We start from the raw sequence: 27,990 nt of genomic DNA, 5'->3' as shown, positions 1-27,990 counted from the left end.
CAACACAGCAAAGTTGTGTAGGCCTAGCCTAGGCCAAGTCCTAATACACTTTTGTTTACATCTAAAATATGCCGATCGTGGACGTTCACTCTTCTTGGCCAGCCGGAGGTGACCAATGTTTGGATGAACTTCTTCATATTAATAGGTAATTCTTTTTAATATTGGACCAGTAGTTGTAAATGTAGGCTGTTTAGCTTGGCCCTTAGTTAGTAGGCTAGGCCCTAGCTAGTTAGTTAGGCATCAAAGTCAAACACCGGGAGTCGGACAACAGGTTGCCCCGGTGTAACTGTTCTGTTTAGCCTAGCCTATAGGTAGGCCTAGGTCTAGTAGGTACATTCTGTATGTATATGACTCGGGTACTATTATTAAATATAAGTCCACAGTACTGTCAAAAAGCTAGCTGACAATGTAGTGTACTATTAGTGTTCTGTTCTCTGTAATCTATTATTTTAGGGCTTCTTTTTTTTTGGGCCTTTTTTAGGGGCGCTTTACCCAAACCCTTGTTGAAGATGCACTGGTGGTGAGTAACATTAACAATGATATAATCAAAATCGTATATAGTGGGCCTGGGTCAGTGGGCCTTCATATAAAATACTTAAAAACTGATTTTAATTTCACCACTCTGCCACTCATACATACTAGGCCTATACAGTACATCAGTACCATTTTAAATAATTAAATTGATATCTGGTTTTATTTGTTTTCCCTTAAATATCCAGACTTTTAGCAGAAGATGGCGAGACCTGTCTCCAATCTACAGTGCTTCGTCCAGACAATGCTTCAGGATCAGAACGCTGTCTAATAATGTTAACTGCCCACAGTAGCATGGCATTGACTGAGCTGCGTATCGTGTGCAGCGCTCGTCACATGGAAGTGTACGAGGGCAAGGATTCTTATTTAGAAACTGTCAAAGGGAAAATGAAGTCATCCAATGGAAGCAGTGTTTACTGGCACACGTTCGAATGTGGAAGACCATTGGATACAATGTCAATCAAGGTACAAAAATTTGAATATTGAAATAACCAACTTCCCAATAATATTTTTATAGTATTAGTAGTGGTTGTAGAAAGGTCAATTTCTATACTATTACAGATAATAAAGGGTAGCATTATAAAACCATGCATGATAATGTCTTATGCATCTTATGTAGTTTTCTTTATCAATAATGTAGATCTTGAATGTTTGTGTTAAACACCTGTCATTTATATAACCCACTATACGACCCCCATGAGAGGTGTCATACTTGAATACCATTGGCGTACATATTTTGAAGAACAATTACCATGTTGTTCACGGTATAGATATGGCGGGTGGTAAAGTGACGGACATTGACACACCAATGTTCATTGATGTGGCATACCGTTTAGGTTTTTTGACGCACCCCTGAATCAATGATTATTTGTAATTGACACACCTCTCCCGGGGATTGATAGTGGATCATATAATTGACAAGTGCATTATGTGCAGTTGTGTTGTTTACATACCATCAGACTGAAATAAAAAGCACCAAATTTAACCATTCTGGATCAACCACTGTATTAGAGTCATAGCTCTCAAGTTTTTCTTAATTTTTAAAATATATAGTTTGTTTCATTGCAAGAAAAACAGAAGTTGGATCTGTTTGGTATTTGGCTGACATTGGAAGAGAAGAATGACGTCCCTGACAGCAGTAAGCTTGTAAACATGCAAAAAGTAGATCGTATGCTGCTTAATAACAAATTTGAAACTGATGTAAGTCTAGAGCTCTGTCTACACTATAAAACTTTATGTGACAAAAAAATGTGATGTGCCCATATATGGACATGATGACATATCACTACCGTATTTGGGTGTATCACTACCATATTTGGGTGCATCATAGTTTTTTGTCAAACTAACTTTGTAGACAGAGTTTTAATAATCATGAAAATAATGAAAAGATAACCTTTTTTATTTTTTATTCTTACAACCAACAGTACAGAAAGCCACCAATTACAGGTTTATAAAAAAATATACTTATTTAAAAACACAAAAATAAAATTATATTTGTACAAGGTCTCTTGTCGCCGTAATGCAAACCACCTCCCATAATGGTACATGTTAGATAAACAGTTTTACTATTATTTTGCTGCTAAGCTGACTGACTCCTGATGGTCTATGCTACAATTATACACAAAATAACATGAACTATTTTACATTCCTACAAGTAGACTTTCTGAGAGCAATCCATAAAAATGAACTTGTTAAATTAAATATCTATTAAATTTTTATGCTCATTTTTTTTTTTAGGGCCAAGCAATGTTGCACCAACTAATATCGTCCATTCCAGCCAGTGCTCCTTCATCTACCCCTCAATCACAAACAAACCCTCTCCTTCCCATGATGCTTCAGCTGTTTACGCAAAGAACAATGTCACAACAATCGGACTCGAGGCAAACAGAGACAAATGAATGTTTAGCTAAACAATTACTGTGTAAAAAATCAAATAGGGATAAATCTAATACAACAAGTGATACTGTATTAAGTATAGAATGTAGGAATGATAAGTGGAATCTGGTAGAATCACAAGAGGAGAAATGTTCAACTGATGAGTTCTCTAAAGAGGGATTAAATAACTGTGCAGTGTAAGTTTTTTGCAGGAAATTATAGTACAGTCAACTCTACCAAAATGTTCATTCTGCCCTGGCTCAACATGCCTGTGACCATATTCATTAACCATACTTAAGTGAGATAAGTATTTCACTTAAATATTTAAGGACATTTTCTTTTAAATGGAGAATATTTAGAGATGGGATCCCATTAGGCATTTGAAATCAGCACTGCTGACTCTCATGGCATCTAGTATCTTCCTCAGCTGTACTGCCTTATGCTTTTCTTCTGGTCAAGGTTGGCACTGGACGAGAGAAGCCCTTGGTCAATGATAGGACCAGCCAAAGGTGCTTTAAACAGTCCTCGCTTAGTTTCATCCATCATTCAGATGAATGTAAGACTTATTTACATTGTTGTTCGCGACAGACGTCGGCCATAATAATATAATTTAAATTTCAAGTTTACCTGTACCATAATGATGATTAAGTAAATATGGCTTTTTAGAATAGCAAAGAATTTGGACCGTTGAAATGTTGACTGTACTCAATTCCAAAACTAGATTACTTTCTAGTCCTTTTCTTCTTGAGATAAATGATAATAACTTTTTGACCAATCAGAGGCCTGGAATATATGATGTAGTATATAATATATTTTATTTTGTTCTAGATCTGCATCAGAATCTGTAACATGTTCCTGCGGAGTAAACTTAGAAGCCAGGGTTCTTCAAATGCAGCAGGAAATGGAGGAAAGATTACAAGCAAAATTTCAAGAGATGGATGACTATCGTCTTCAAATGGATAAAAAATTTGAAATATTAGAAAATAAATGTATAGATTTATTAAAAGAAAAGAATTCATCAAACAAGGATAATACTTGAAAAGAAATATGGTTGTATTTGTCTCAAGAGATCATGCATGAATGCACAACAGTCAGTTCTAAAAGTTGTAGGCTGTAGGTTTTAATTATGGATTAATACTTGGATTATAATAATACTGTAAAATATTTTTAAAAGTAAATGTTTTTGACATTTAAAAAAATCCATCCTCATAAACATGCATCGTAAAAAGCGAACAAAATATCGAATAATATGCGCACATATTTATCATCATGTGGCAGATTCGTCTACAATTTTTAACACCAACCCCAATTTCTCAGTACAGACCGTTATATTTTATATTAATAAATATATTATAAGCATCTTTGCCTCATGTGTTTTTAACCTTTCGCTACAGCCTTGTATAATCTTATTAAATCAGTTATATCGCCTTTGCGCATGTTAGGTTATGATATATATAGCCAGTTATGTCTATAAAAAAAAAATGTTTGAAAAATAGCCAAATAATAGTACAGGGTTTTTTTTTCAAAAATGGCAAAATTTCGACCCTTTTATTTTTCATCATATCTGGTTTCTATGGCACTATAAGATGATGATAACGGAATATATGATCATTATAGCAATATTATCGCATAATAATTAAACTTTAAAAATTAGATTTTTTGGTTGATAATAGTACAGGGATTTTGTCAATTGCTAAATTTCGACCCTTTTATTTTTACCATAACTGGTTTCTATGGCACTATAAGATGATGATAATGCAATATATGAACAAATATAGCAATATTATCGCATAATTGAATTAAAAAAAACTTTATATTTTGGCCATTTTCAAAAATTGCAAAATTTTGACCCTTTTATTTTTCGGCATAACTGATTTCTATGGCACTATAAGATGATCATAACGCATTATATGATCATATATAGCAATATTATCGCATAATTGAATTTTAAAAACTTGATATTTTGGTCATTTTTTGAAATTTGCCAAATTTTGACCCTTTTATTTTTTGCCATCTGGTTTCTATGGTCACTATAAGATGATGATAATAATGCAATATATGATCATAGCAATATTATCACATAATTTGATTTTAAAAACTTTAATATTTTGGCTATTTTTCAAAAAAATCCCTGTACATGGATTTTTTTGAAAACGACCCACTGGTAAACAACTCTGTATTACATTACAAATAATCACATAAACACGCCTATTAAAACATTTCCATATTTATTAATTTACATGTATATACATTCGCATTATCTTCATAATTAACTGTCCTCTTAAAATGATTCTAACCTACAAGAAATTGATAAATTTATTATTGCACACATATTTCATACCAATTTGAGATGTATTGAAAATAAAGTCACAAAACTGTAGGCCTACTCTTATGCAAAAAATGGTTTACATGCTAAAAACGGAAAGATACTGTACATCCCATTAGCATGTCATTTTTCAGTACTGATACTAATTATCAATTTTAAATTTTAAAGATCACTACTCCATGGTTAATGTTGGTATTGTTTGAGTATCAATTCCATCTGTTAAGGCAGTGTCAATAATTTCCATCTGATTCAAGAGGAGATATGCTGGAGGTGTTAAACAATTACATAATGCTATATGAAATATCCAGAGTAATCTTGTATTATGTGTGTATTACTTCCCTCTGATCAACATATAATTTCTTTCATCTACTCCTAAATAAAATCTTATATAATCCTTTTATCACATTCCCTCTGATCAAGGAGGAGGAGCCAACTGGCCCCCATCCATCCATGAATTTCGGAAATTTCAATTTTATAAATTATAGGCCCTTGGACTCACCATATTTTAAAATATTGGATCTACCATTACCTAGCTATCAGTGGCCTAACGCAGGGGCCTCAGGAAACCTAAGTGGCCTCCAACGTTTTTAGACCTTTTCGACATATTTTAATATTTGTTTTCCCTCTGGGCACTGCTCATGGGCCTACTCGAAAGGCCCTTGGTTTAGCCAGTGAGTGCTCATAGCCGTTACTCAACTGCTAATCACTATATTCTGTATCAATTTTCATCTGATCCTGGATAACTGTCTCTAGGACATGTTTCTATAAGGTTTTTTGGAGGTGAAAGCAATGATATATTACTCAATGTGTTTTTAGCCAGTGTTTGTTCAGATGTGCTCGATCCTAAACTGCAAATACCATCCAGACTACTCATCATTAAGTCTGATCCCAAGTCCATGAAATCAAAGACTCGGTTTTCAGTTGGTGACGGCAAAGCACTGGAGACATTAGACGAGGGATTGGATGATGATCGGCTTAGGAGCGAGGCCTCTCCGTCTTTGTACACTAACGTAGTCGGCAGAACCCGCTTTGGAGTAAAAGTGTTTAGTTTGTATGGACATGATGGTGGCGTTTCTAGCTGGGTGCGACATGAGTTTAGGCTTGTTACTTTCTCCAGGAAGTAATCAACTTGTTTCAATGACAGTGAATTGTGCAGTGTTTCTAGTGGACGTACAGATGGCATTGATGAACCATTATCAATACCTGGAAACGGAAAAAGATTGTAAACTATAAACTTGTAATAGGATTAGTTGAAAGGAGGTGGAGGTACAAGGGACCAGAAGTAAATAAAAATGTACTGTATGTCTTAAAGAGATAAAGTACAGGCCTGTAACCAGTGGCCATATTCACCATTCACACTTAGGCTAAGGAAACACTTACCCTTAAAATAAAAAAAATCTCCTTTCTAAGTGAATACAATTTAAGGGAAATATATAAAAATGTATTAAGTTAAGTGAAATATTTAATATTTAAGGGAAATATCTCACTTAAGTGGGATTGGTGAATACAACCGCAGGGTTCTAGAAAGGTCCACACCCTCAGCAATTGGTCTCAGTTTTATGTTAATTTTGTTAATATTCTGCTGCTGTTCTAAACAACATCTTACCTGGCAGAATACTAAAGTCTGTCAGTCTTCTCTTGTATGCTCTATTATTTTGATGGCCGTAGCTTGGCAGATCAGGTTCACTCCGTACATTTAGTAGACCCTTACTGAACAAACTTGTCTGTGGACCTGAATAAATTAGATAAATAATGTCAATAAAAAACTATAAAATAGTTGACATTAACAGTAACCTCAAAGCTTTCTTTTGTTTAATTTTAATAGATAAATTAGGTTGGATTTGTATGCTCCATTTTAATATACAGATAATGAATATTATTTATTTTTAGAATATTCAAAGAAGACGAAACATTTATTATTTGTTTTATATGATATGGTTCTATAAAGTAAACTTTTATTCAATTAATCCGTTGCTTCTATATGAAATAATTCAATAAGATTTAAACAAAATTCATTTGTGTTTTAATATATAAATAATGAATGTATTTGTTTAATGTGGAGAATATTTAGACAAACGAACCTATTGGAAGATGCTTTTTTAAAAAGAACTATTGAACGAGTACTCAATAGTGTGTAATATTGCATGCTATGTGACCCACAACTGTCCAATCAAATGACCGGAATTAATTTACGTGTTATATAATATACAAATAATAAATGTATTAGTTGAATGTGAAGAATATTTAGATGAACGAACCTATTACAAGATGCTTATCATCAATAACATCACGACTGAAAAATCTTGGTGGCGTTCCTTCGTTCCTACTCGGGGGTGTGTTATCCGAAGCTTTTCTTTCACGGGTTGATGCTGAAACCTCTGGGTAACTCTTGTTAGTATTGCAGTAGTTGCCCGGAGGAGAGAAGCCTACTTGTGGCTCCTCTTCCACTGGGCTCATGCAAAAGACATCTTCTGCTGCACTGACAAGGTCATCAATTAAATCAACTTCAACATCTGGTACATTTGCCTGTGAATATCCAATGTTTTTAACAGTATTATGATATTTGTTTGATTTAAATATAATATTTGTGGCTCCTAAATGGTCACCAAATTTACTAATTCAACCTATTTAAATAATATATATATATAAATAAATATACAGTAGAACTCATCCTTTGGGACGCCCTTATTCAGTAAACACCCTATTAAAGGGACATTCCTTATGAAACGAACAACATATGTTACATGTTGTAACACTATAATAGTCAAGCCCTTATTCAGTAAACACCCCTATTAAAGGGACATTTCTTATGAAACGAACAACATATGTTACATGTTGTAACACTATATAATAGCAAACCCTTATTCAGTAAACACCCCTATTAAAAGGACATTTCTTATGAAACGAACAACATATGTTACACGTTGTACCACTATAATAGCCAAGCCCTATTCAGTAAACACCCTATTAAAGGGACATTCCTTATGAAACGAACAACATATGTTACATGTTGTAACACTATAATAGTCAAGCCCTTATTCAGTAAACACCCCTATTAAAGGGACATTTCTTATGAAACGAACAACATATGTTACATGTTGTAACACTATAATAGCCAACCCTTATTCAGTAAACCCCCCTATTAAAAGGACATTTCTTATGAAACGAACAACATATGTTACATGTTGTAACACTATAATAGCCAACCCTTATTCAGTAAACACCCCTATTAAAGGGACATTTCTTATGAAACGAACAACATATGTTACATGTTGTAACACTATAATAGCCAAGCCTTATTCAGTAAACACCCCTATTAAAGGGACATTTCTTATGAAACGAACAACATATGTTACATGTTGTAACACTATAATAGCCAACCCTTATTCAGTAAAAACCCCTATTAAAGGGACATTTCTTTATGAAACGAACAACATATGTTACATGTTGTAACACTATAATAGCCAAGCCTTAATCAGTAAACACCCCTATTAAAGGGACATTTCTTATGAAACGAACAACATATGTTACATGTTGTAACACTATAATAGCCAAGCCTTATTCAGTAAACGCCATCATTAAAGGGACACTTTTCTATGAAACGAACAATATATGTTGTAACACCAAGCCCATTTCAGGAGACACCTCAATTAAGGAGCACTTTAGTGGGTCCTGAAGGTGTCCTCTTCTACAGGTTCAACTGTAGTAATAATAATTACCTTGCCCCTTGAATAGCTAGGCCTATAACCACAGCTTTCAGGCACATCAAAGTTATCCTCAAGGCCTCGGGCCCCTGGGCTGAAATGCAGCTCTACATGGAATTTATCTTCTGATGTGGGGTCTTTCTTGGGATCTTCATACAACATAATAACAATCTGTGACATGTAGTTGAGTTCTCGCACCGCACTTAAGTATTCCATGGCACGCTTCCATTGCGGGTCACTTGTTTCCTATAAAATTAAAAGAAATAATAATATTAATTATTTATTAATAAAACTTAATGAAATAAAACATTGACAGGATAAGATTAACAAGTATTTAAAATTGGAAATTATATTGTTCAAGATCTTATAAAAAATTTAATTGAATAAAATGAAAATTGTATCAACCAAGACTTACATCACATAAGCCACCATATCTTATACAAGAAAGCAAAGAATGTATATGACTCTCACTCGTAAAATACAGTCGCGATCGCACATGACGGTCAGGTGTCATGACATCACGTGTGTATCTCGGATTTAACCGAGACGTGAACTCCTCATCTTTAATGTTTCGCATCAGGTCACCTTTAATCTTCTGCAGGAGTGGCGTGCAGATACCTGTCCCGATATCCAGTTTATCTCTGGCTGAAATTCCATATTCCTTAATGTTTAAAAAATATAACAAATTAAAAGATTTTCAAATGGTTTCTTTGCATTAACACTTAATTATGAAATAGTAGTTTTTGGCAGTATTACTGTTGGTCTTAATTTTTATTCTTTTTTTTTTATTTCATACACATCGACATCGAGCAATTTGCCAATTACAGGATGGATAAACTATTTTATAATTTATTGTGCTTATAAACTAAGTCTCGTTTAAGGCTTAGGGAATAGAGTTGAAAGCATCACAAGTTACAACCCTGGCACTTTGTCGGATTGAACACTAAACCCTGGGATTGGAAGCCAAGCATGTTAACCACCAAGCTACAGCTACACTAACTATATGTATCTCTTCATCCTCACCTTAAATTAAATAAGATATAATGCTGATGATAAATGGTCATGACAATTACATAGGACATAGAAATTTGGGACTATTCCATTATTACCTGAGGTATAATAACATCAGCCATTGCCTGTGCACATGCGTACAGATCCCAGAGCTCTTCAAAGTCAATCACGGCCCTGTTGTGCAACATGTCGTACTTGACACAGTCGTAAATGTCTGGGATTTTTGTGATGTCAAAATGACTGTTTTTCTGCATGAAAAAATCTTTTTCAAGTTTTGCCCATCGTCGTAGCATTAACTCCAACGTTTCATTGTGATATAAAACTACATCTACATATAGATGAAATATATAAATTTGGTTGTAAAAAATAAATACTAAATAAAAATTGATCAATGTATCCTTGCAATTTGATTGGTTGGTTTCATATTATTGTTATTTTCTACAACTTCAAAGATTAAAGGTACTAATTGCATGTTAAGCTTTTTTACGGGTTTTGATAGATTTCCTATTAACTCAACCCTGCTTTGTTGAATTCCTCTATTCACGGGACACCTCTAATATGAGGATATTTTGTTGGATTCCAAAGGATAAATAGAGGTCCTACTATATTTGAATGCTACCTTTGGAAGACGGATCATGAATCTTCTGTCGTAACAAACTAATTAGTGACTGGATAAGTCCCAGAATATGTTGGCATTTCTCAACTGGACTATCAATGTACATCATTGACTCATTGATTGATTTCTGACCACATGGGTTTAGCTAAAATAAAAAAATTAAATATTGTTTATTATTATTAGAAAGTAACAATATGTATATATTATATATATGTATATAAATCCAAAGGCAAATTACTAAAAAAATGACAATGCTGTGGGTATCAGTGGCTGGATCTCAATGGAGATACAAAAAAAAAAAGCGAAAGGCTAAATCTAAACGATACAGTAAACAGCCAGAAAAGTTAGCAGAGCTTTCGGGCAACACTAGCCCTTCATCAGTGCAAGTGATATATATATAACATATTATCAGAAAAAAACAATACAAAACACAAAAAAGATAGATAAATAGTAGGTCCTAGGAAGATCCAAGAGCCATCAATGATGATATGAACTCCCAACTACTTTGTTATTAAAGCTCTGTCTATACTATTAAAATGTGCCTATATATATGGACATGATGATGTTAATCACTACCTAATTTGGGAACACTTTTTATTTCTATTTTGATAGTGTAAACAGAGCTTTACACAAACTGTATTCTATTCTTTTTGAAGAAATTTTATAACAACATTTGTTGACCATGTGTATTTTATAACAACATTTGTTGACCATGTGTATTTTATAACAACATTTGTTGACCATGTGTATTTTATAACAACATTTGTTGACTATGTGTATTTTATAACAACATTTGTTGACCATGTGTATTTTATAACAACATTTGTTAACCATGTGTATTTTATAACAACATTTGTTGACCATGTGTATTTTATAACAACATTTGTTAACCATGTGTATTTTATAACAACATTTGTTGACCATGTGTATTTTATAACAACATTTGTTGACCATGTGTATTTTATAACAACATTTGTTGACCATGTGTATTTTATAACAACATTTGTTGACCATGTGTATTTTATAACAACATTTGTTGACCATGTGTATTTTATAATAACATTTGTTGACCATGTGTATTTTATAACAACATTTGTTGACCATGTGTATTTTATAACAACATTTGTTGACCATGTGTATTTTATAACAACATTTGTTGACCATGTGTATTTTATAACAACATTTGTTGACCATGTGTATTTTCCAGCTGTTACAATTTCATTTCATCATATTTAGTGGAACTATCTTTAAATCATTCTTATTTACTATAATAAATTGTTGTATAATAAACCAATATAATAATAATAATTACAAATCTATTATTTGCAGTAATATTTGACATTTAAATAAAGTCACTTTAAGGTGAAAACTCTATTATTCAATAATATAAACAAATAAATCGAAAAAGAAATTCTTTACCTTTTCAAAATCAGAAGTTGTAAATTTGTTGTTGGAACGGAACATATCATACAATTTAGATTTTACTCTAAAAAATAAAATAAAATATCATAAACTTTTAATTTGGGGTTTAAAGAAATTAATAATGCTATCAATATAGCTCTGTCTACACAATCAAACTTTATGTGACAACAAATATGATGTGCCCAAATATGGTAGTGATAAGATGATATGATATGTCATCATGTCCATAATGGGCACAATACACTTCTTTGTTTGATAGTGTAGACAGAGCTTTAGTAGGACATATACATTGATTTGAATAGCAAGACAATACTTACTTTCCCTGTAATGATATTGATTCTTTGTCATGATCCAATAGTCCAGTGGTATTTGCACTTTTCACCATTTGTACTAAAATTGGGGTCAGTTCACCCTCTAGTGCCAACATACCCTGGAAATAAAAAATGTGTTTTGATAAATTAATAAATTGGATTTTAGATATTAGCATGGATATTACAAATGTATATTATTGTATATCTAAAGCTTAAAAAAATAACGGCTTTCAGAAAAAAATAAATTATAAATATACAAAAACAAAATGTTACCTTAGTAAATGAGGCAGCAGTCATTTGAACTCTGCCCTCATCAGACGCATAAATCTTAAGATCGTGACGATATGTACTATGAAGCCTCAACAGCCCACATCCTGGAAAACCAGCATAGTCACCTGCAACATAAAAGTTGTTTGTCACATAAAGTAGCCTTATTAAACTAAACCATCCGAGAGAGACATAGCTACATTATTAAATCATTAGCAATAAATATAGCAATAGACAGTAGCTAACTGTACACCATCATAATTACCTGAGCCACCGGGGTAGATGCATCGAAAAGCCTGGCCCAACTCTTCTGCTTGGACCCTACCTGTAGGGGTTAATTCTCCACCCCACTTAAGTATTAGTAATAACGATGGTTCATTCCTAGGCTCTGAAATAAAAAATGAGAGATGAATTCAAATGTTCATAGACGTGTACCATCTTTAATTTACTACAATAATCTGATAAATGTGTACTGCTGTTCCAACCTCTGACCTCTCTCCAAGCCATCCATAAGAACAATTGTTAGAATGTAAACTATTTTGATAAATTCTGAAGCAGTACAGGTGTTTCATGTTAGGTGTATATAATGAGATGCAGCTATGGTGCAACTATGAACCAATCACAGCAGATAGAACAGGTGATTGGCTTCAACTAACACTACTGTACTGTAGATTGATTGATTGATTGACCCAACCCAATCAATCAATCAATACTGTACAGTATGTTAATTATACTGTGTTTATATTCCCAGCAGTCAACATATTGTGATTATTAAAACCAAAATGAACTAATATTACTAAACTATACTAAATGTGAAAGCCAAAGCAAGTTAGACATAGCTGCATTAAGCACGGTTCTAAGGTTAAAAATTCCAAAATATTTAGCCAAGCAAGAGTGAATACAATGAAGATTATCAGAGGTAGTAAACTGCTATAGGTAAGAATCGACCCCTCCTCAACCTTTACAGTGGTGGATCCAGGATTTTGAAATAGGGCCTAAAAATAGTGAAATGAAGGGTTAAGCTATTTGCATTACAATGTGCCCCGCCCCTCCCCGCCCACCATTGGATCCGCCCCAGCTATAACCTGTTTGTATTCAGCACAGTAGTATATTAGTTGGGTTAGTTCCATACTACTAATAGTGTCACAGTTTATGTATTTATAAAATGTGCTATGTGAGGGATAAGGAAAACAAATTTAATATAATTTAGATACAAAATACAGTAGACAGAATAAGACAGTACAAAAATTAAGAAGCATGAAATGAATAGAATTTTAAAGGTGTCTGTGATGAAATATTGCCCAAATAATTAATAATAAAATACCAACAGATTTAAAATGTGTGTGTGTGTGTGAATCAATGTGTGTTCTCTCACCTGACACTGAAAAAATAAATAGAATAAACTCCAATATGCAAAATATCACCAGATTCTCTGATCTTCATGTACAACATTTTCTAGTATAATAGGCAAATTCTATAATATAGTGTCCACATGTATCACATATGGCTCCTGTAACATGTTAAGATTAGGTTTATGGCATGTGATGTGACACTTTATTACATAATTTGTCTACGATACTGAACAAAATGGAGTACCAAGAATTGGCTAGAAATATATTGTCCATTAGAACTGACAAAATCATCTGTTTTGGATGATAATGTCAGTTCATTCAAACCATATCCCAATGCTAACACACATAAAATATATTAATATTTCGGGGGTAAAGTTAATGTGCTTTTTTGGCCTGTTTAGTTAACTATACGAGGTATAGTGATCCAACCATATAAAATATTTAAACAACTTTTACCTTTTATTGCAAGGTCTTTTGGAGTAGAAAATAAATCAAAATAATTAATATGATATTTTAGCTTATATTAAAATAAAACAATTATTTTGTTTATTAAACATAATCATTTAATATTGGTATAGTTATAATTAAGATTATGATCAAATATGGTATTTAACACAGTATTTTACATAGCTAATTAAAAACACACCTAATAGTAAAGAAAGATTTGCGGTACACTGTCTAATTCCTAATAAGGAGGTAGAGTTGAGAAAGTCTTGACTTTCTGGTTCTTGTACTAAAATCTGTAGTTTTACCATCTGACTCCATAATTTTTATTTTTTTAAAATTGCATGTCTTTAGGCAATGTGGCCAAGGATTACCAATAGTAAATTTAACACTGTCCTATCAGATAGGTGGTAATCCCTCTGATACAGGGGCTATTTTGTGGACTAGTTCACCGGCGTAACCCCCTACTCTTCTCGAATAATGATGTGGGTTCTTTAAAGTGCACACAGGTTATAACTGTGTACACTGGACCTACGGTTTATAGTCCTTATCTGAGAAGACTTGTTGCACAACCAGAACTAGGAGCGATTCAACCTCGAACCCTTGTCGATGTTGTTGGCTCTTAAGGTAAACAGCGCCCCTGCCTTAACTGCTCGGCCATTTGACTCGCTAAGAAAATTATAGTACAACAAACGAAATGTTGAGACATTCCTAACTGTTATACCCACTTCCTTTTTTACATGGTGTACTGCAAACCTTTGTTTACCATGCAAACTTTTTATTTGAAAACAAATACCCACCTTCTTCACTGCTCGAGTGTTTTGGATTTCCGTTTGGTTGATATTTCAACTGAACTTTACGATTTATGCCCGAGAAGTGACCGTACATCTCTAAAACAGTCTTTAATTGTTCAAGCTTTGATTCTCGCTCACATATTTCTTGCTTCTCCGCATCTCGCTGTCTTTGTAATTCCTCAAGAAGGAATCTTGCGACATCTAAGACCTCTTGTAATTGCTTGGGTCGTTTTAATTTGATTTTGCCTTTAACCATTCCATCATACTTCTCAAAGAGCTGAAAAAATCTAGAATTATATTTTAAATCATATCGTAACTATAATTATTATTCAGTATTCATGTATAGGCAATTCATAAAAATATCATTCTATTCATACTTAGGGTGTTTGACTTCCATTTTCATCTTCTGCTTTGGTGTTCTGTCGCCATGACGAATAACAGCAATCACACATCTAAGTTCCATCCTAAATGTGAAAGAGAATGTGTTTTATTTGGGTCACAGTACATATGTCAAAAGTACATACATCAAAAGTACATACACACAATGCTGAATAATTATGGTTACGCAATAAGAGGCCAAAGTTGTATACTTCAAATGTTGGTATTGGCATTTCCCCACACCCTCCTTCTTCAAGCTTTCACAGGTCTATATTTATTTTAAATTTAGAATCCATTTACTATTATTTTGTTAAATATATAGATGATGCTATACAATGAAATTGTTTGAACATTTTAACACTACGGCCAAACCACCTTCAAGAGTAAAAGAATTTTTTTATATTTAATGAGGGTGATCCATCCAGCTATTGCTGATCATTTGTGACCCTCAGAGGTTCACAAGACAACATATACACAAGATGCTCTACATAAACAAAGTCTTAATACAAGTCTTAGGGAGTGGAGTAATTTGGTCCTTAGAAAAAATCCTGACATGTGACGGGACTTCAACCCAGAACCCTTGGAGTGGTAGCAAAGCATCATAACCACCAAGCCACAACTCCACTCCAAATACATAAGCCAAATGTGATCTTTTCCCTCCTTTTTTCTGTAAAACATTTTAAACATGATAGCCTAATGTGTGGTTGTGTAATTCTGAAACCTCATGGGTAATCTGTGAGACTTAATAGCCCTGTATTTCTTTTTGTGTTAACCTTTTGTGTGCCAAATTATAGCATGTATATGATTATATATAGAATTTTATATTTGATACATCTTTCTTTTATTAGTGGATGCTGAATTCAAGCAACAACATGTCAAGACCAACATATTGTGTTAATATAACCAAGGTGCACTGGTGATGAAAACAAAAAAGGAGGTTAATTTTTCTAATTATAGATTTGGTTGTGAGGGGCATAATTACCTTGATAATATCAAATGCTAAATCAAAGAATTTTGTTAATTTGATGCAAATTAAAGGACAAAGTTCTATAGACTATTTAAAATGTCTGTTTTTTTTCATTTTTTCCTTACATGAAAATTAGGTGACATTGTGGTAGAGCATTCAGATTTTTATTTGGAACATGGAGAGAGCACGTAAGTAATATTATTATTATTATTATATCAAAATTTATTCAATTCAAAGACCGAGGTAATTTTGAAAGTATAATAATAATCGGTTTAAAATGAATTGTGGGTAATTATAACGGGATGGTTAAAAGCGACTTGGTTGGTTGGAATGATCATTAAATGAATATGAATATTGGCGGCCTCTCCAGTTCACTATATCTGAGACTACTTAGATTATAACTACATATTCTACTTCAACTAATTGAATACTTGTCTTTAGTATTATGTAATAAACTGGTAATGAACCAGCATAATCAATGTCCATTTATTCCTATTTCCTTAGAAGTTAGGAAACAATATCTTTATTAAGGGTATTACTCATTAATTTGCTAATTAATTACTTGTAATTACTATTTCCTTTTGAACTTCAGGGTTTAAATTTATATTTAGACAATTGCACCTAAACTATTTGATCCATTTAGCTTAAAATAGAATAAAGGTTGTAAAATAAAAGGCTATTTGCCACCTTAAGATTTCATCTTTTTAATATTACAGTCTATTGGTTTTTTTTTCAAAGTTGGAAACAAATTCATACCATACTACTGTACAGCATATCACAACAGACATGCATAAAACCTTGTCATTCATGCTTTCTATTGTAGACATACTGTACTATACCAGGGCTGTAGTCACCAGTACAGTTGGTAAGGTTTCAACCTAACCACTTTTTCACAGAGAGGCTTTTAACAACCCTGTAGCCAGTACAACGATTATTCCATTTTCTTGTTTAATTTCTCATGGCTACAGCACTGTTTACAGTACCTTCAACTATTGGTATTGTGTCTGAATGAGGCTGAACATTAGAAAGCAGAATTGTGTTTAGACTTTATTTGATTTTCAAAACATTTTATGACATTTTAGTTGACTATTATCATCTTGAACAGTTTCCGAGTCTGAGACTGCACTCGGATCAATCACGTTGTCTGAATTAAAGTCATATGGTCTGTATTCTTTATACTCTGTGAGGGCAAGATGGGTTTCAAAGGTTCCATAAAGTCATATGGTCTGTATTCTTTATACTCTGTGGGGGCAAGATGGGTTTCACAGGTTCCATAAAGTCATATGGTCTGTATTCTTTATACTCTGTGGGGGCAAGATGGGTTTCAAAGGTTCCATAAAGTCATATGGTCTGTATTCTTTATACTCTGTGGGGGCAAGATGGGTTTCACAGGTTCCATAAAGTCATATGGTCTGTATTCTTTATACTCTGTGGGGGCAAGATGGGTTTCAAAGGTTCCATAAAGTCATATGGTCTGTATTCTTTATACTCTGTGGGGGCAAGATGGGTTTCAAAGGTTCCATAAAGTCATATGGTCTGTATTCTTTATACTCTGTGGGGGCAAGATGGGTTTCAAAGGTTCCGTTTCTTTTATGGAGGGTTTTGTGAATTAATTTAGTATTGTTAACTTGTTGGTTTTAATTTGGTCATGATACGAAGATGTTAATTTTAAGTATCATGCATCATCCACCATGCATAACACTGTAGCAGAGTACCATTCGAAACATTAAATATAAACAAAAACTTGCTTTCCATAAAGAAGTTCAATACTTGTCCTGCGTAAATACTTCTCCAGTATGTTAATCCTCTCTCTAGGAATTTGAATAAAGGTTTTGTATCTACCTATACTTTTTTTAATTGCTTTTTTTTTTATCTTGGGTATATCAAATATTTGAATTATTTTCAGTTTCATATTTAACTTACATTATGATATATTAAACTAATTATCTAAGTATGGAAAGATATCATTAAAATTGTTTTTCAGTGGTTGTGTGTAGACTAGTACACCAGGGTAACCCCCTACTCATCACGAAAGATGTACCATGGCCTTTAAAGTGCATGTCATCTAGATGTGTACACTAGACCTACGAATCCTGATCCAAGTGAGCCTCGAACCCTTGCCAATGTTATGGCCAGGTAATTACGGTTCCACTGTTTTAACCGCTCGGCCATTTCTTATATAACTACTGTATCATTAGCGCATCTTGTGGATAACATGATATTAAAGTTGTTGGGTACAAGAATTGGGTATTGGGAGTAGGGAATTTCTGTCCCAATACCCCTACTCCTCCCCAACCTATGTTCAAATAAATCAGGTACTTACATTGTTCCTGATGTCGTTGGTACCATTGGAATTTCCTCTTCCAGCCTAAAAATCTCCCATGGGATGTTGTATTTAGGAGCCATTTTACGCATTACCATATTCCTGTTACAGAATCGTATTAGAATAATTTTAAGTAATTTAAATTTTAACTTATTAATAACAAAAATACGAACAAATAACATGTGCATTTAATTGGGCCCAGTGCCAGGGAATGTTACTGTCCAAAAAGCAAATACAATAATTATAATAATAATTATTATCGTCTGGTTTTCTTAACTTTTTAAAATTGTTTATTAAAATGTTTTAATATGTCAATGAGGCTTTGCCAAATGTTTTAAATTATTTTATTACAAAATGATGTTTCAGGACAGCATAGAAACCCACATAATATGTATAATTTTTTAATTTATTATTGTTAATATTTAGTTTGATCAGTACTATTAACTCAATAAGCATTCAACCTGAACCATTTACATCTAGTCCAAACTGCGCTTTAATAGTAGTATAAAAAAGCGAAATATAAATACGATTTAACAGGTTTGGGGAACATTTTTATTAGGCATTATAAAAAAGTCAACCATTAGTATCATTTCGGGAATTAGTTTAAAATTCCGCTTTATAAAAATATTTGAACAACTGAATACAAAATGTCTCAAATCAGTATTTCCGGGATTAGTGTTGTGTTTATTACATTGTAAATAATGTAATCATATTGTAGTCTTTAAGTAACCATTGAACTTTTCAACTTAGTTTCTATGAAAAAAAGCACGAAAACCACACATGTTTGCACAATTGAACAATTGTAAGATGAACAAACTGTCTCAAAATTACCCAAGTATCTTTGCACAATCGTCGTAATATTTCTTTGAATTCTTGACGAAGCTGAATCCATTGACATCACATACGTATGATTTTCCGTTTGCTCTTAACAAATCAAAGCCACAGACGGTTTGCTGTAAAATAAAATAACGAAATTGTGTAAATGTTTTTTGAGTGAAGATATGCATAACAAAACATTAATGAATTGTAATAGCACAATATTCGAGAGCTCTCAATTTGCACAATAAACGACCTAACTAGGTAATAAGGTAATACCATTATTTATATTACTCTATGCTGATTCCTTTTAATGATCAAAATAAATAGGCATCAAAATGATGTAATCTAGTTTTAGAATAAAAACAATATGCAACCACCCATCCACCCATAGTCAATTTGGAGTTAATTATGTATGAAAGTGCAAATCCAGACAAAAGAGGATATATGCTAAATTCATTTTGGAAAAAAAAATAAATTTAGAAATAGTTCTTTTGATTGTTGTTGACTCAATTTAAAATGATATTTAAAACACAAGCAAACAAATGTTTCCTTTCTGTTGTATGTTTAAAATTGTTTATTATATATTATTCTACAAGGTGTTCAATTTCTGTATGGGATATGACATGCATGACTAAACACTGTATTTCAGTACAATACAGATTTCCCTACTTGATCTGTTATCCTTTCTTTTTTAGTCGCGTGGAAGCGACTCTATAGTTCACTAAGTCGGTCGGTCGGTCGGTCTGTCTGTCTGTCTGTCGGTCTGTCTGTCTGTCTGTCGGTCCGGTATCACTATGCGTTTTATCGCTTTATGACCTTATCTTGATATCAGTTTAATCTAGCTAAGTAAATTTTTCACAGAATATTCCTTATGGCCAGGAATCGATGTGGTTATGTTTTCACGGTGCGCAATAAAAAATTACGCGGTCTACGCACGATTTAACGAAATCACGTTTGTAATCATATCTTAACAACCATGAATCACAATTAAATAAAATTTGGTACTCATAAATTTCAGGGCATAAATCATCATATGGCAATACAATTACGTGCGTAGCGCATGTAACGCATGCGTACGCGCGCTTAAAATTTTCAAAATTTATTTTCGATGAAATAAGAGTACGTTTCAGGCAATTTTAAGCGTTTACAAAATTGCCATGAGTGCGCAGATTTTTGCGCGCGCACTGCGCGTTAAATGTTATTGCGAACACTTTTTGCCCGATTTCTGTTTTCTTGAATTACTTTTCAACTCGAAATTACGTTATACGAGCACGTCAAATGTGACAGGCTACGCACGTGTAAATTAAAAAAATATAAATGTTTTTAAACATTTCAACATTTTTAAACATGTTCAGTAATTTCGGTCAGTATAGTTCACTATGTCGGTCGGTCCGTCTGTCTGTCGGTCTGGTATCACTATGCATTGTAGCACGCGACTTAATGGCTGTTGGCCTTGTTTTAATGTTTTTAAGTTTCAGTAGTTTGAGAAAAAAAGTGGTTAAAACCATTGTTGGTTTGTGCAAGGCAATCTAACAACAGGATAATGAGCTCCTGAGATCAAAGTGTTTATCTGTGGCTGCGACACGATCAGTTCCACGCCTCTTAACAGACACCGCTGCCGCAGAGAATATTTACAGTATACAGTACTGTTAGTATTTGTCGCAGCCAGACATAAGGTAAAGGACTGTTACGAATTCCTATCTTGGCAAGCTCAGTGTCCTGTTGTTAGATTTTCTTGGTTTGTTTAATTTATTAAATTACGAAAGCTTTATCTACACTATCAAACTAGATTGACAAAAAAGTGTGATTTGCCCAAATATGGTAGTGATATGACATCATCATATTACATTTTTTTGTCACATAAACTTTGATAGTGTAGACAGAGCTTTAGGCTACTATGGTAATTTGATCTTGTTGATGGCTAAACTTACTTTAAAGGCTAAGCACACTTTTCTTGCTATAAGTTTTTCCTGATTTGTCAATATGACTGGGTAACGTACTTCTTTTCCATCTTTATCACGTTCTACCTTACCATCAAGTGCTGGGGATTTCCTAGCCTCTGCATGTGCATAGTCTGGCCCAACTGTGTACACCTAGACAAAACAGATTGAATGTGAATGTGCTCCAACCAACGTTAATTACAAGTTTTTGTATTGTTATATTTATTATTTTTTTTTTTTTTAAACACTTTTTTAAAAAAATGTTATTATTTTGCCGTTTTGTATATTTAATGACCAATTATATTTTTCTTAGCCTTTGGCTACTTTTTGTATTTTGTATTTATACCCGAATAAAATTAAAATAAAATATAACTGAAACTCATTAATAGATTAGTTAGTTCAAAAAGTAATTCTTTAACAATTTTGTTTGTATTTCAAAATTGTAATTCTGTCCGCTAATTTTTTTCAAACATTCATTAACAATTTGAATTTCTGTTTATTGCTACATTTATAAATATTGCTTCCAACTTGGACTTGATGCAATGGAGCACATGTAAGTGTTGACCAATCACAAGTAACAATTCAGTAACATCTTGTTGTGATTGGTCAAATTACTTGCGCTGCATCGAAATGGGAACTGAGCTTTACATTGTCAACGCTCTCAAAACTGGACCATAAATTGACCTAATGTAATGTAAAAAGACTGTAAATTGCTACAATGAAAGGAAATTGCTCAGGAAATTGATTGCAAATTTGTTTTTTTTTTAAGCCATGGATTGACAACAAGCTTCTAAACTTGTTTATCACCAGGTCTTTTCATTAATATTAAAATCTACAATTTTGAGCCAAGTTTAAAAAGCTTTTATTAATTCAACATGTGACAAGATCATGCATTGGAGATATGGTGTTTAAATTCATTATTAGAACAGACTGTCTATGAAAGAAATTGATGATATAATTAGAAATGATCTGGCCACTCCTACAATGCTATACAGGATTGTTTTAAACTCATTATAAACAGATTGTTGTACATTAGCCACTGGCCATCAAGCCCCTGCAGTAGGAATAATTGTGACCTAGGGGGGACCAACCGGAGAATCAACTAAAAACTTAACGAACATCTTATTAACCGAGTTATAAATATTGGTATCTGTTTTTACCTTGACATCTGTACCATCAGTCGGCATAAATTCTTCGTAGATGAATGATCCGCGTGTCCTTAGGGAGCTGTTTGGGGAGTAAACGCTACTTCTACTGCCAACCTTATGGTATGATTGAAAACAAACACAAATAGGGTTAGTGAAAATGATGCTTTTAAATAGAGCATTGTTTCATGATTGTCTGTTTGTGTGGGGTGGGCAGTGGTCAGAGGATGGTCATGGTAGTGGGATATGTTCAGACCTACAGAGGTATGGTTTATGGTGAGACACCAACAAATCATGACATTTCATTCTTCCTCCAAAAAATGGTTCATGTATGAATGATCTGGCACAGGCTATTAAAGAGGCAAAATCGATCGATATTAAAAAAAGTCTTAAGCAACATCTTTTTTCTTCTTATTTTGGTAGGATAGGATAGACACTCGAGCTCCTGTAAATACTGTTCCGCTCTCATACGGAAGTTTTAAGGTGCTGAAGAATGGAGCAGTGTAAATGGTTCCTTTGCTTTTCTTCGGGTTATTTTAGGAAATTTTATGGATAATTTCTGTGCACTTAAAAACATTGTATTAGGTTCTATGTGACTATTAATATTTGAAAAGAATTTTTTTATAAAAAGAGAGAAACTCTAAGCTTCACAACAACACAAATATGTTACCTTGTTTAAGTATTTACACTTGTTTTTTGTGTTACCTTTCTGAATAGTCTCTGACTGCCTCCACCTGCTGAATGAGGGTAATATATATACACATTATGATCTTCTGCATCCACTGGTTTCTCTACAAAAGGTTTTTGAAATATTTGTCCACAAACTTCAATTTGATCATCATTATCAGCAATTTCAATTTCTTCTGGTATACTGTTATTATCTCTATCTAAAACGACGTATCTTGGCAACCCTATGCCTTCGTCTTTTAAAATTTTATAAACCTCTCTCCTAAAAAAATAAAGCAAAATTGTTAACTTCTGATTATACAGTATATAACATTCATTTTAAATTTTGTTAATTTAAATTTATTCAATTAATTTAAATAAAAATAAATACATTTTGTGAGACCAGAGACTGAGGCTTTAAAAAATTGGGGAAAAATCATGGTTAAATTATTGTGCTATTGTGCAATACTTGCTGTTTCCTTGGACTCAAATCTAACCTTAAAAGCTTGGTAGTTAAAGAGGTACAGTATAAGTATGATTACCAGGCTAGTACTTTAGAGGTTATAGGTTAGAGTCCCACACGAGAATTGTGTTCTCAATATGTACTTATATAAATAAAATTAAATAAATTAATTCAGAGTAGTGTAAACATCTATTCCATAATTGTTGCACATCAGATTGTACTAATAGTATAATTTCTAGTAAACCATCCCAACCTACAAAAAAAACCCCAATTCTTTACCTGTCTCTTAGTGTATGCTGGCTATGGAGGTCATTGATAACGTATGTCTTTCTTGACTCCGCATAAGCAATTGCTTTATCCAATGGGAACCCAGTAGAAAAGAAAGATATCAAACAATCACAATGTGGCCAGTTGCTTACAGGCTCCGTTAAGATCATCTCTTCATCGAAAATAACAATGTTGATTCCTTCAAACTTTCCAAGTCGATCTAAAATCTCATGCATCGGTTTTGAATGTGATTTTTTTTTCATAGCACATATTCCGACAACAACTCTAATGCTTTCAGGTCCACGATTAAAACTGTCATTCGAACCCTGTTAATAAATAATAATAAAATGACTAGTTTGAAATGAAATTGAATATATAGAAATTCATTCATTTAAAGTATACAGTTAATAGTAGTGTACAGATTTTCTAAGTAGGTGCCGGATTTTCCAAACTTGGTCGACTCAATAGTTTTTAAAATTACTTAGTGTAACCTATTTTTTTTGTGTTTCCTTGATCATAAATAACAAATTAAGTCTCTTACCTCACTACTGCATGACTGAGCCACAGAATCCTCCTCCAGAAAGAAAGAGGGTAAGGCAGCTGGGGGTGTTAAACCTTCTTCCATATTAGAAAAAATGTTTTTTGATTCTTCTAATAATACCTAAAAATAAAATTTAAAAAAAAAGTTTTTACAGCGTGTGTGCAAATGTTGGTTTAAATAATATCGAATATGAAATTACTTTTATAAATAGTAACACCAGAACTAGACACTAACACTATTATATTAAAAGGGAATACTGGATGTGGGGCAATAACTACTCTACTCTACTTTGTTAATTAATACTCTCTTACCATTATGACTAATACCGATTCACATGGAGCTAACAGTTGAAATGATGGACGGAATTTACTGACACTACAGGCCTAGATACATTGATGATTGCATTTCCTGGTATTATATTATTAAGAGGTAGTGGCTTGCTGCCAGATAATTCAATTAGATAAACATTTTATTAATACTGTTACTATTGTGTAGCCTAGGCCTAGTAGTACATTATTGAAGTTGAACCATGAAGTCTACTAGGCCTACCACTACTCTGGAGTTTAGCAAGTGTAATTAATAAGATAAAACATGATGGAGGTATAACTATAGATAGGCCTACTAGGCATAATAAAGGCCAATAAATGGTAAATAAACCTGCAAATAATATTAAATGTACCTAATAAATACTAACTAGACATGAAACTCGTCACTTTGACGAGTTAGTTATCCGCACAACGACAAACGCCACGTGCACGTCATACGTTGGAATATTGCACACAGATAAAGATTATGGCATTATGACAAGAACTGAAGAATATGATATGCTGTTAGTGCTGAATTCTGTCAATTTTGTGTCATATAGTATATACATGCAAACAGTATAATCTGTATACATATTACATACAGTGTAGAATAGGTGAAATTACGGGACCCGCCATTTATTCCAATTTTTAACATGGCGACGTTATCAAAATGAAACACTTAAATAGCAATTTCAGAAGGAAATTATCTCAGGAACAACATATTAACGTGTAGAAGAAATTTGAATACGTAAAATATAGATGCGCACCCTTTTAAATGTGATGAACTATTACGCAAAATATGAAAATACGACTTTTTTTATTCAACTGGCAATATGATGACGTCACAACATCCGATTGGCAAAATGTTTACATGAATTCGTATCTACAATCCTATAGCTTCCAGAAAACGTTTTAATCGTGATTATCACATTTTATTCTTACGAGCTATTACAGATTAAAATTTACTGTAAATATGAAATTAATGACCCACGTAATTAAAATTTTTAGGCATGATGACGTTATAAAATTAAAATATTTTTATCTCATGCTAAAGAAAGTTGATTGACCTAGACAATATATAAATATAGGAGAAAAAGGAATACAGATAAGCGTGATGCGCTCCATTGAATGTGATGAGCAATAACGAAACAGACAAAAATCCTATATTTTACATTCGTGTGGCCATACGATTACGTCACAATGTTTTTTTAGCCTTATCGATGCATGATCCGATATCTGCAACTCATCAACTTCTAGATTTTGTAATAAAAATAAACGGTTCACGGTTTACTTTAGAAACTATGACTGTTTAAAAAAAGACATTATTTTGATGATTTTTTAAGCTTTTTCATAAAAAACGCGCACAAATTGTCTAATTCAACGTGTTCGTATGGCGTTATTTAAACTGGAAAAGGTCTAAATTGTTTTCAAAATTACTAGGAAAGGCTTGAAAAATATAATTCAAGAGAAAAAAATATGTTTTTATTGCTACGTGCGCACCGCGTGCGTAAAAAATTGCGCGCCCGTGGGAATTTTTGACATGCTCAAAATGATATGAAACGCGTAAAATGAAATTAATTAGAAATTAATTTTAAATGCGCGTGCGCGCGTAACTTCTTGTGAAACAGGCCATTTTTAATCCGTAGAAAGTTTGCCCCTGATATGACTTAAATTTTGTCAAAGTGTCAATACTAAATGACTTTTGGTTTTTAATCTATGATCAATCATTGAAATTCATAAAATTGCGCGTAAGTCACGTTGCGCAACTATGACGTCATTCAAAAATAGGTGCACAACTTCACGTAACTTGGTATACCAAGCGGATAACTCATTAAATAGCTAGGCCCTCTACTAGGTTTATCCTAGGCTAGCTAGCTGAAAGCTGGGTTATATTGCACAAGCCACAACCTGTTTCTCTCCTCTTACAGCCAGGGAATCTCTAGCTAGCCTAGTCTAGACAATACTACTTACTAGGCTAGGCCTAGAGCGTAGCAAGCTAGCCTATCTATGCCGGCTAGCTAGGCCTAGGCTAGGGGTTTAAATTGTAATTAACTAGCCAGGCCTACCTACTAGCACTACGCTATAATTTTTATCCTGATAGCCTGCGTTAATCTATATGCATTTATGAAATCAAAACTAGGCCTATGTTACTAAAAAGAAATTAAATGAATTCAATAAACCATTCATCACCACACTCAAGCACACCAACCCCGGGCTTATCGCGTCGGTGTCTTCTCTCGCCTTCCCTTTCCCCTCTCTTTCCTGTTTCCCCGCAGCGCGCTTATTATCATCATGCATCACACATTTGCTGTGCTTTTAATTTCTAACTTATCAAAACACGTGAGGGCGGTATAATAACTTAAATCAATGGAAATAATGAAAACTATTAGAATTTCTAATAAAGGTAAATAATTATGATAATTAATTAATTTTGGTTATTTCATTCCACGGGTTTAGCACGAAAAAAATCCTCCTCAAATAACACACTGATTGGTTCTGAATAACCGACATTATATTTGTATAAATATAGACATATTATACTTACCAACTTTTTAATGAGAAATTTAGCAAACATGTTTACCCGATAAGAACTTTTGCACAACAGGGCAGTTTTGTTTCATCATCTCGTGTTGTGTTGTGTTTGACATTCAATTCAAGAACACTGTTTTATCTATCTTTGTTTATTTGAAATTCAGTTTATATAAGTCGTTCATCCATAGAGGTCTCGTACTTACAGATTTAAGCCGTAGCATTGATCGCGGATGATATAAAATGGTTCTCTTCACGTGCCACTAATTCTACACAGAAATTCACCGTGCGCAGATACCGGCAGATTGTTGAAGACTCGTGTATGAAGGCTAATTGCAGAAATTAGACACAAGTAAATAAATAAATAAGTATAAAGTATGTATGTCAACGTGACATGTAAAAATGTATTTGTCTGAAAAAAAACCCTGTAATTTAAAGCTGTTACATAATGTTTTATACATAAGCATATTTTCTTATATTATCTTATCCATTGTATAGTATTGTATGTTTTTGACTGTTGTTATTTTTATTGTTATTTGAACCTTGAAAGGCAAATTTCATTTACTTTGTAGGCCTATTTGACAATAAATTTTAACTTGAACTTGAACTTGAAAAATATAGTCGAATTGGCTGTCAGCCAGGGATTTTTGGTAAATAAAAATTTAAACAAAAATAAATAGGAAGATAATTAAATATAAATATGAGCATCCTTTAACATATAAAACCCCACAGAAAGACAAGCAGGTAAAATTAAAAGCCATAATTATTTTGACATTGTCTGTCGCCCTCTTGTATATATCCCTTACCATTGTGAACAAGGAGGTATCTAATTTTATACCTCAATGATTGTGAAGGTAACAAAGCAAGTTGGTTAGCTGATTGATTTTATTCGATATTCATAAAAATAGTTAAAATATACAATGTACATATTAAAAAAGAATACCAGGATAACCCATTAAGTCGACAAATAAAAAGTAAACTTATTTCAAATGGG

At 33.1% G+C, this 27,990-nt stretch overlaps 2 protein-coding genes across 4 annotated transcripts; one reads left to right on the top strand and one right to left on the bottom strand.

The window, feature by feature from the left end:
* The first annotated feature begins 1 nt into the window (after position 1).
* LOC140039582 (uncharacterized) lies at positions 2 to 3,751 on the top strand. Its single transcript, XM_072085196.1, has 5 exons — positions 2 to 145; positions 720 to 996; positions 1,585 to 1,731; positions 2,269 to 2,603; positions 3,235 to 3,751. The coding sequence occupies exons 1-5, from the start codon at positions 69 to 71 to the stop codon at positions 3,443 to 3,445; spliced, it is 1,047 nt and encodes a 348-aa protein (XP_071941297.1). The 5' UTR covers positions 2 to 68; the 3' UTR covers positions 3,446 to 3,751.
* An 881-nt stretch (positions 3,752 to 4,632) lies between these two features.
* LOC140040269 (inositol hexakisphosphate and diphosphoinositol-pentakisphosphate kinase 2-like) lies at positions 4,633 to 26,717 on the bottom strand. 3 transcript variants are annotated; one of them, XM_072086067.1, is made up of 22 exons: positions 26,658 to 26,717; positions 24,163 to 24,282; positions 23,634 to 23,947; positions 22,931 to 23,174; positions 22,241 to 22,342; positions 21,072 to 21,233; positions 19,153 to 19,274; positions 18,322 to 18,423; positions 15,031 to 15,117; positions 14,660 to 14,940; positions 13,872 to 13,886; positions 12,329 to 12,451; positions 12,070 to 12,191; positions 11,803 to 11,915; positions 11,483 to 11,549; positions 10,067 to 10,208; positions 9,546 to 9,775; positions 8,852 to 9,097; positions 8,452 to 8,682; positions 6,991 to 7,258; positions 6,339 to 6,464; positions 4,633 to 5,935 (listed from the first exon to the last, which is right to left on the bottom strand). In XM_072086067.1, exons 2-22 carry the CDS (start codon positions 24,244 to 24,246, stop codon positions 5,451 to 5,453), a joined length of 3,666 nt encoding a protein of 1,221 aa, XP_071942168.1. In that variant the 5' UTR covers positions 24,247 to 24,282; positions 26,658 to 26,717; the 3' UTR covers positions 4,633 to 5,450. The 3 variants fall into 3 exon arrangements, with proteins under 3 accessions (XP_071942168.1, XP_071942169.1, XP_071942170.1); XM_072086068.1 differs by having other exon boundaries at positions 26,677 to 26,704; XM_072086069.1 differs by lacking the exon at positions 13,872 to 13,886.
* Positions 26,718 to 27,990: the final 1,273 nt, after the last annotated feature.

The sequence above is a fragment of the Antedon mediterranea genome, chromosome 2 (assembly GCF_964355755.1).
Source record: "Antedon mediterranea chromosome 2, ecAntMedi1.1, whole genome shotgun sequence".
Classification (NCBI taxonomy): Eukaryota; Metazoa; Echinodermata; class Crinoidea; order Comatulida; family Antedonidae; genus Antedon; species Antedon mediterranea.
The sequence above is the reverse complement of the archived record's forward strand: the minus strand, read 5'-3'. Positions and strand labels throughout refer to the sequence as shown.

Bases quoted from the DNA above. Each gene is read 5' to 3' on its own strand.
- LOC140039582 (XM_072085196.1), top strand. From the start codon at position 69: ATGCCGATCGTGGACGTTCACTCTTCTTGGCCAGCCGGAGGTGACCAA. The intron at 997-1,584 runs GTACAAAAATTT...TAAAATATATAG, and splicing joins TGGATACAATGTCAATCAAG to TTTGTTTCATTGCAAGAAAA. The intron at 2,604-3,234 runs GTAAGTTTTTTG...ATTTTGTTCTAG, and splicing joins GGATTAAATAACTGTGCAGT to ATCTGCATCAGAATCTGTAA.
- LOC140040269 (XM_072086067.1), bottom strand. From the start codon at position 24,246: ATGGAAGAAGGTTTAACACCCCCAGCTGCCTTACCCTCTTTCTTTCTG. The intron at 9,776-10,066 runs GTAGCATTCAAA...ATCTATATGTAG, and splicing joins TCATGATCCGTCTTCCAAAG to ATGTAGTTTTATATCACAAT. The intron at 7,259-8,451 runs GTAATTATTATT...GGATATTCACAG, and splicing joins CTAGCTATTCAAGGGGCAAG to GCAAATGTACCAGATGTTGA.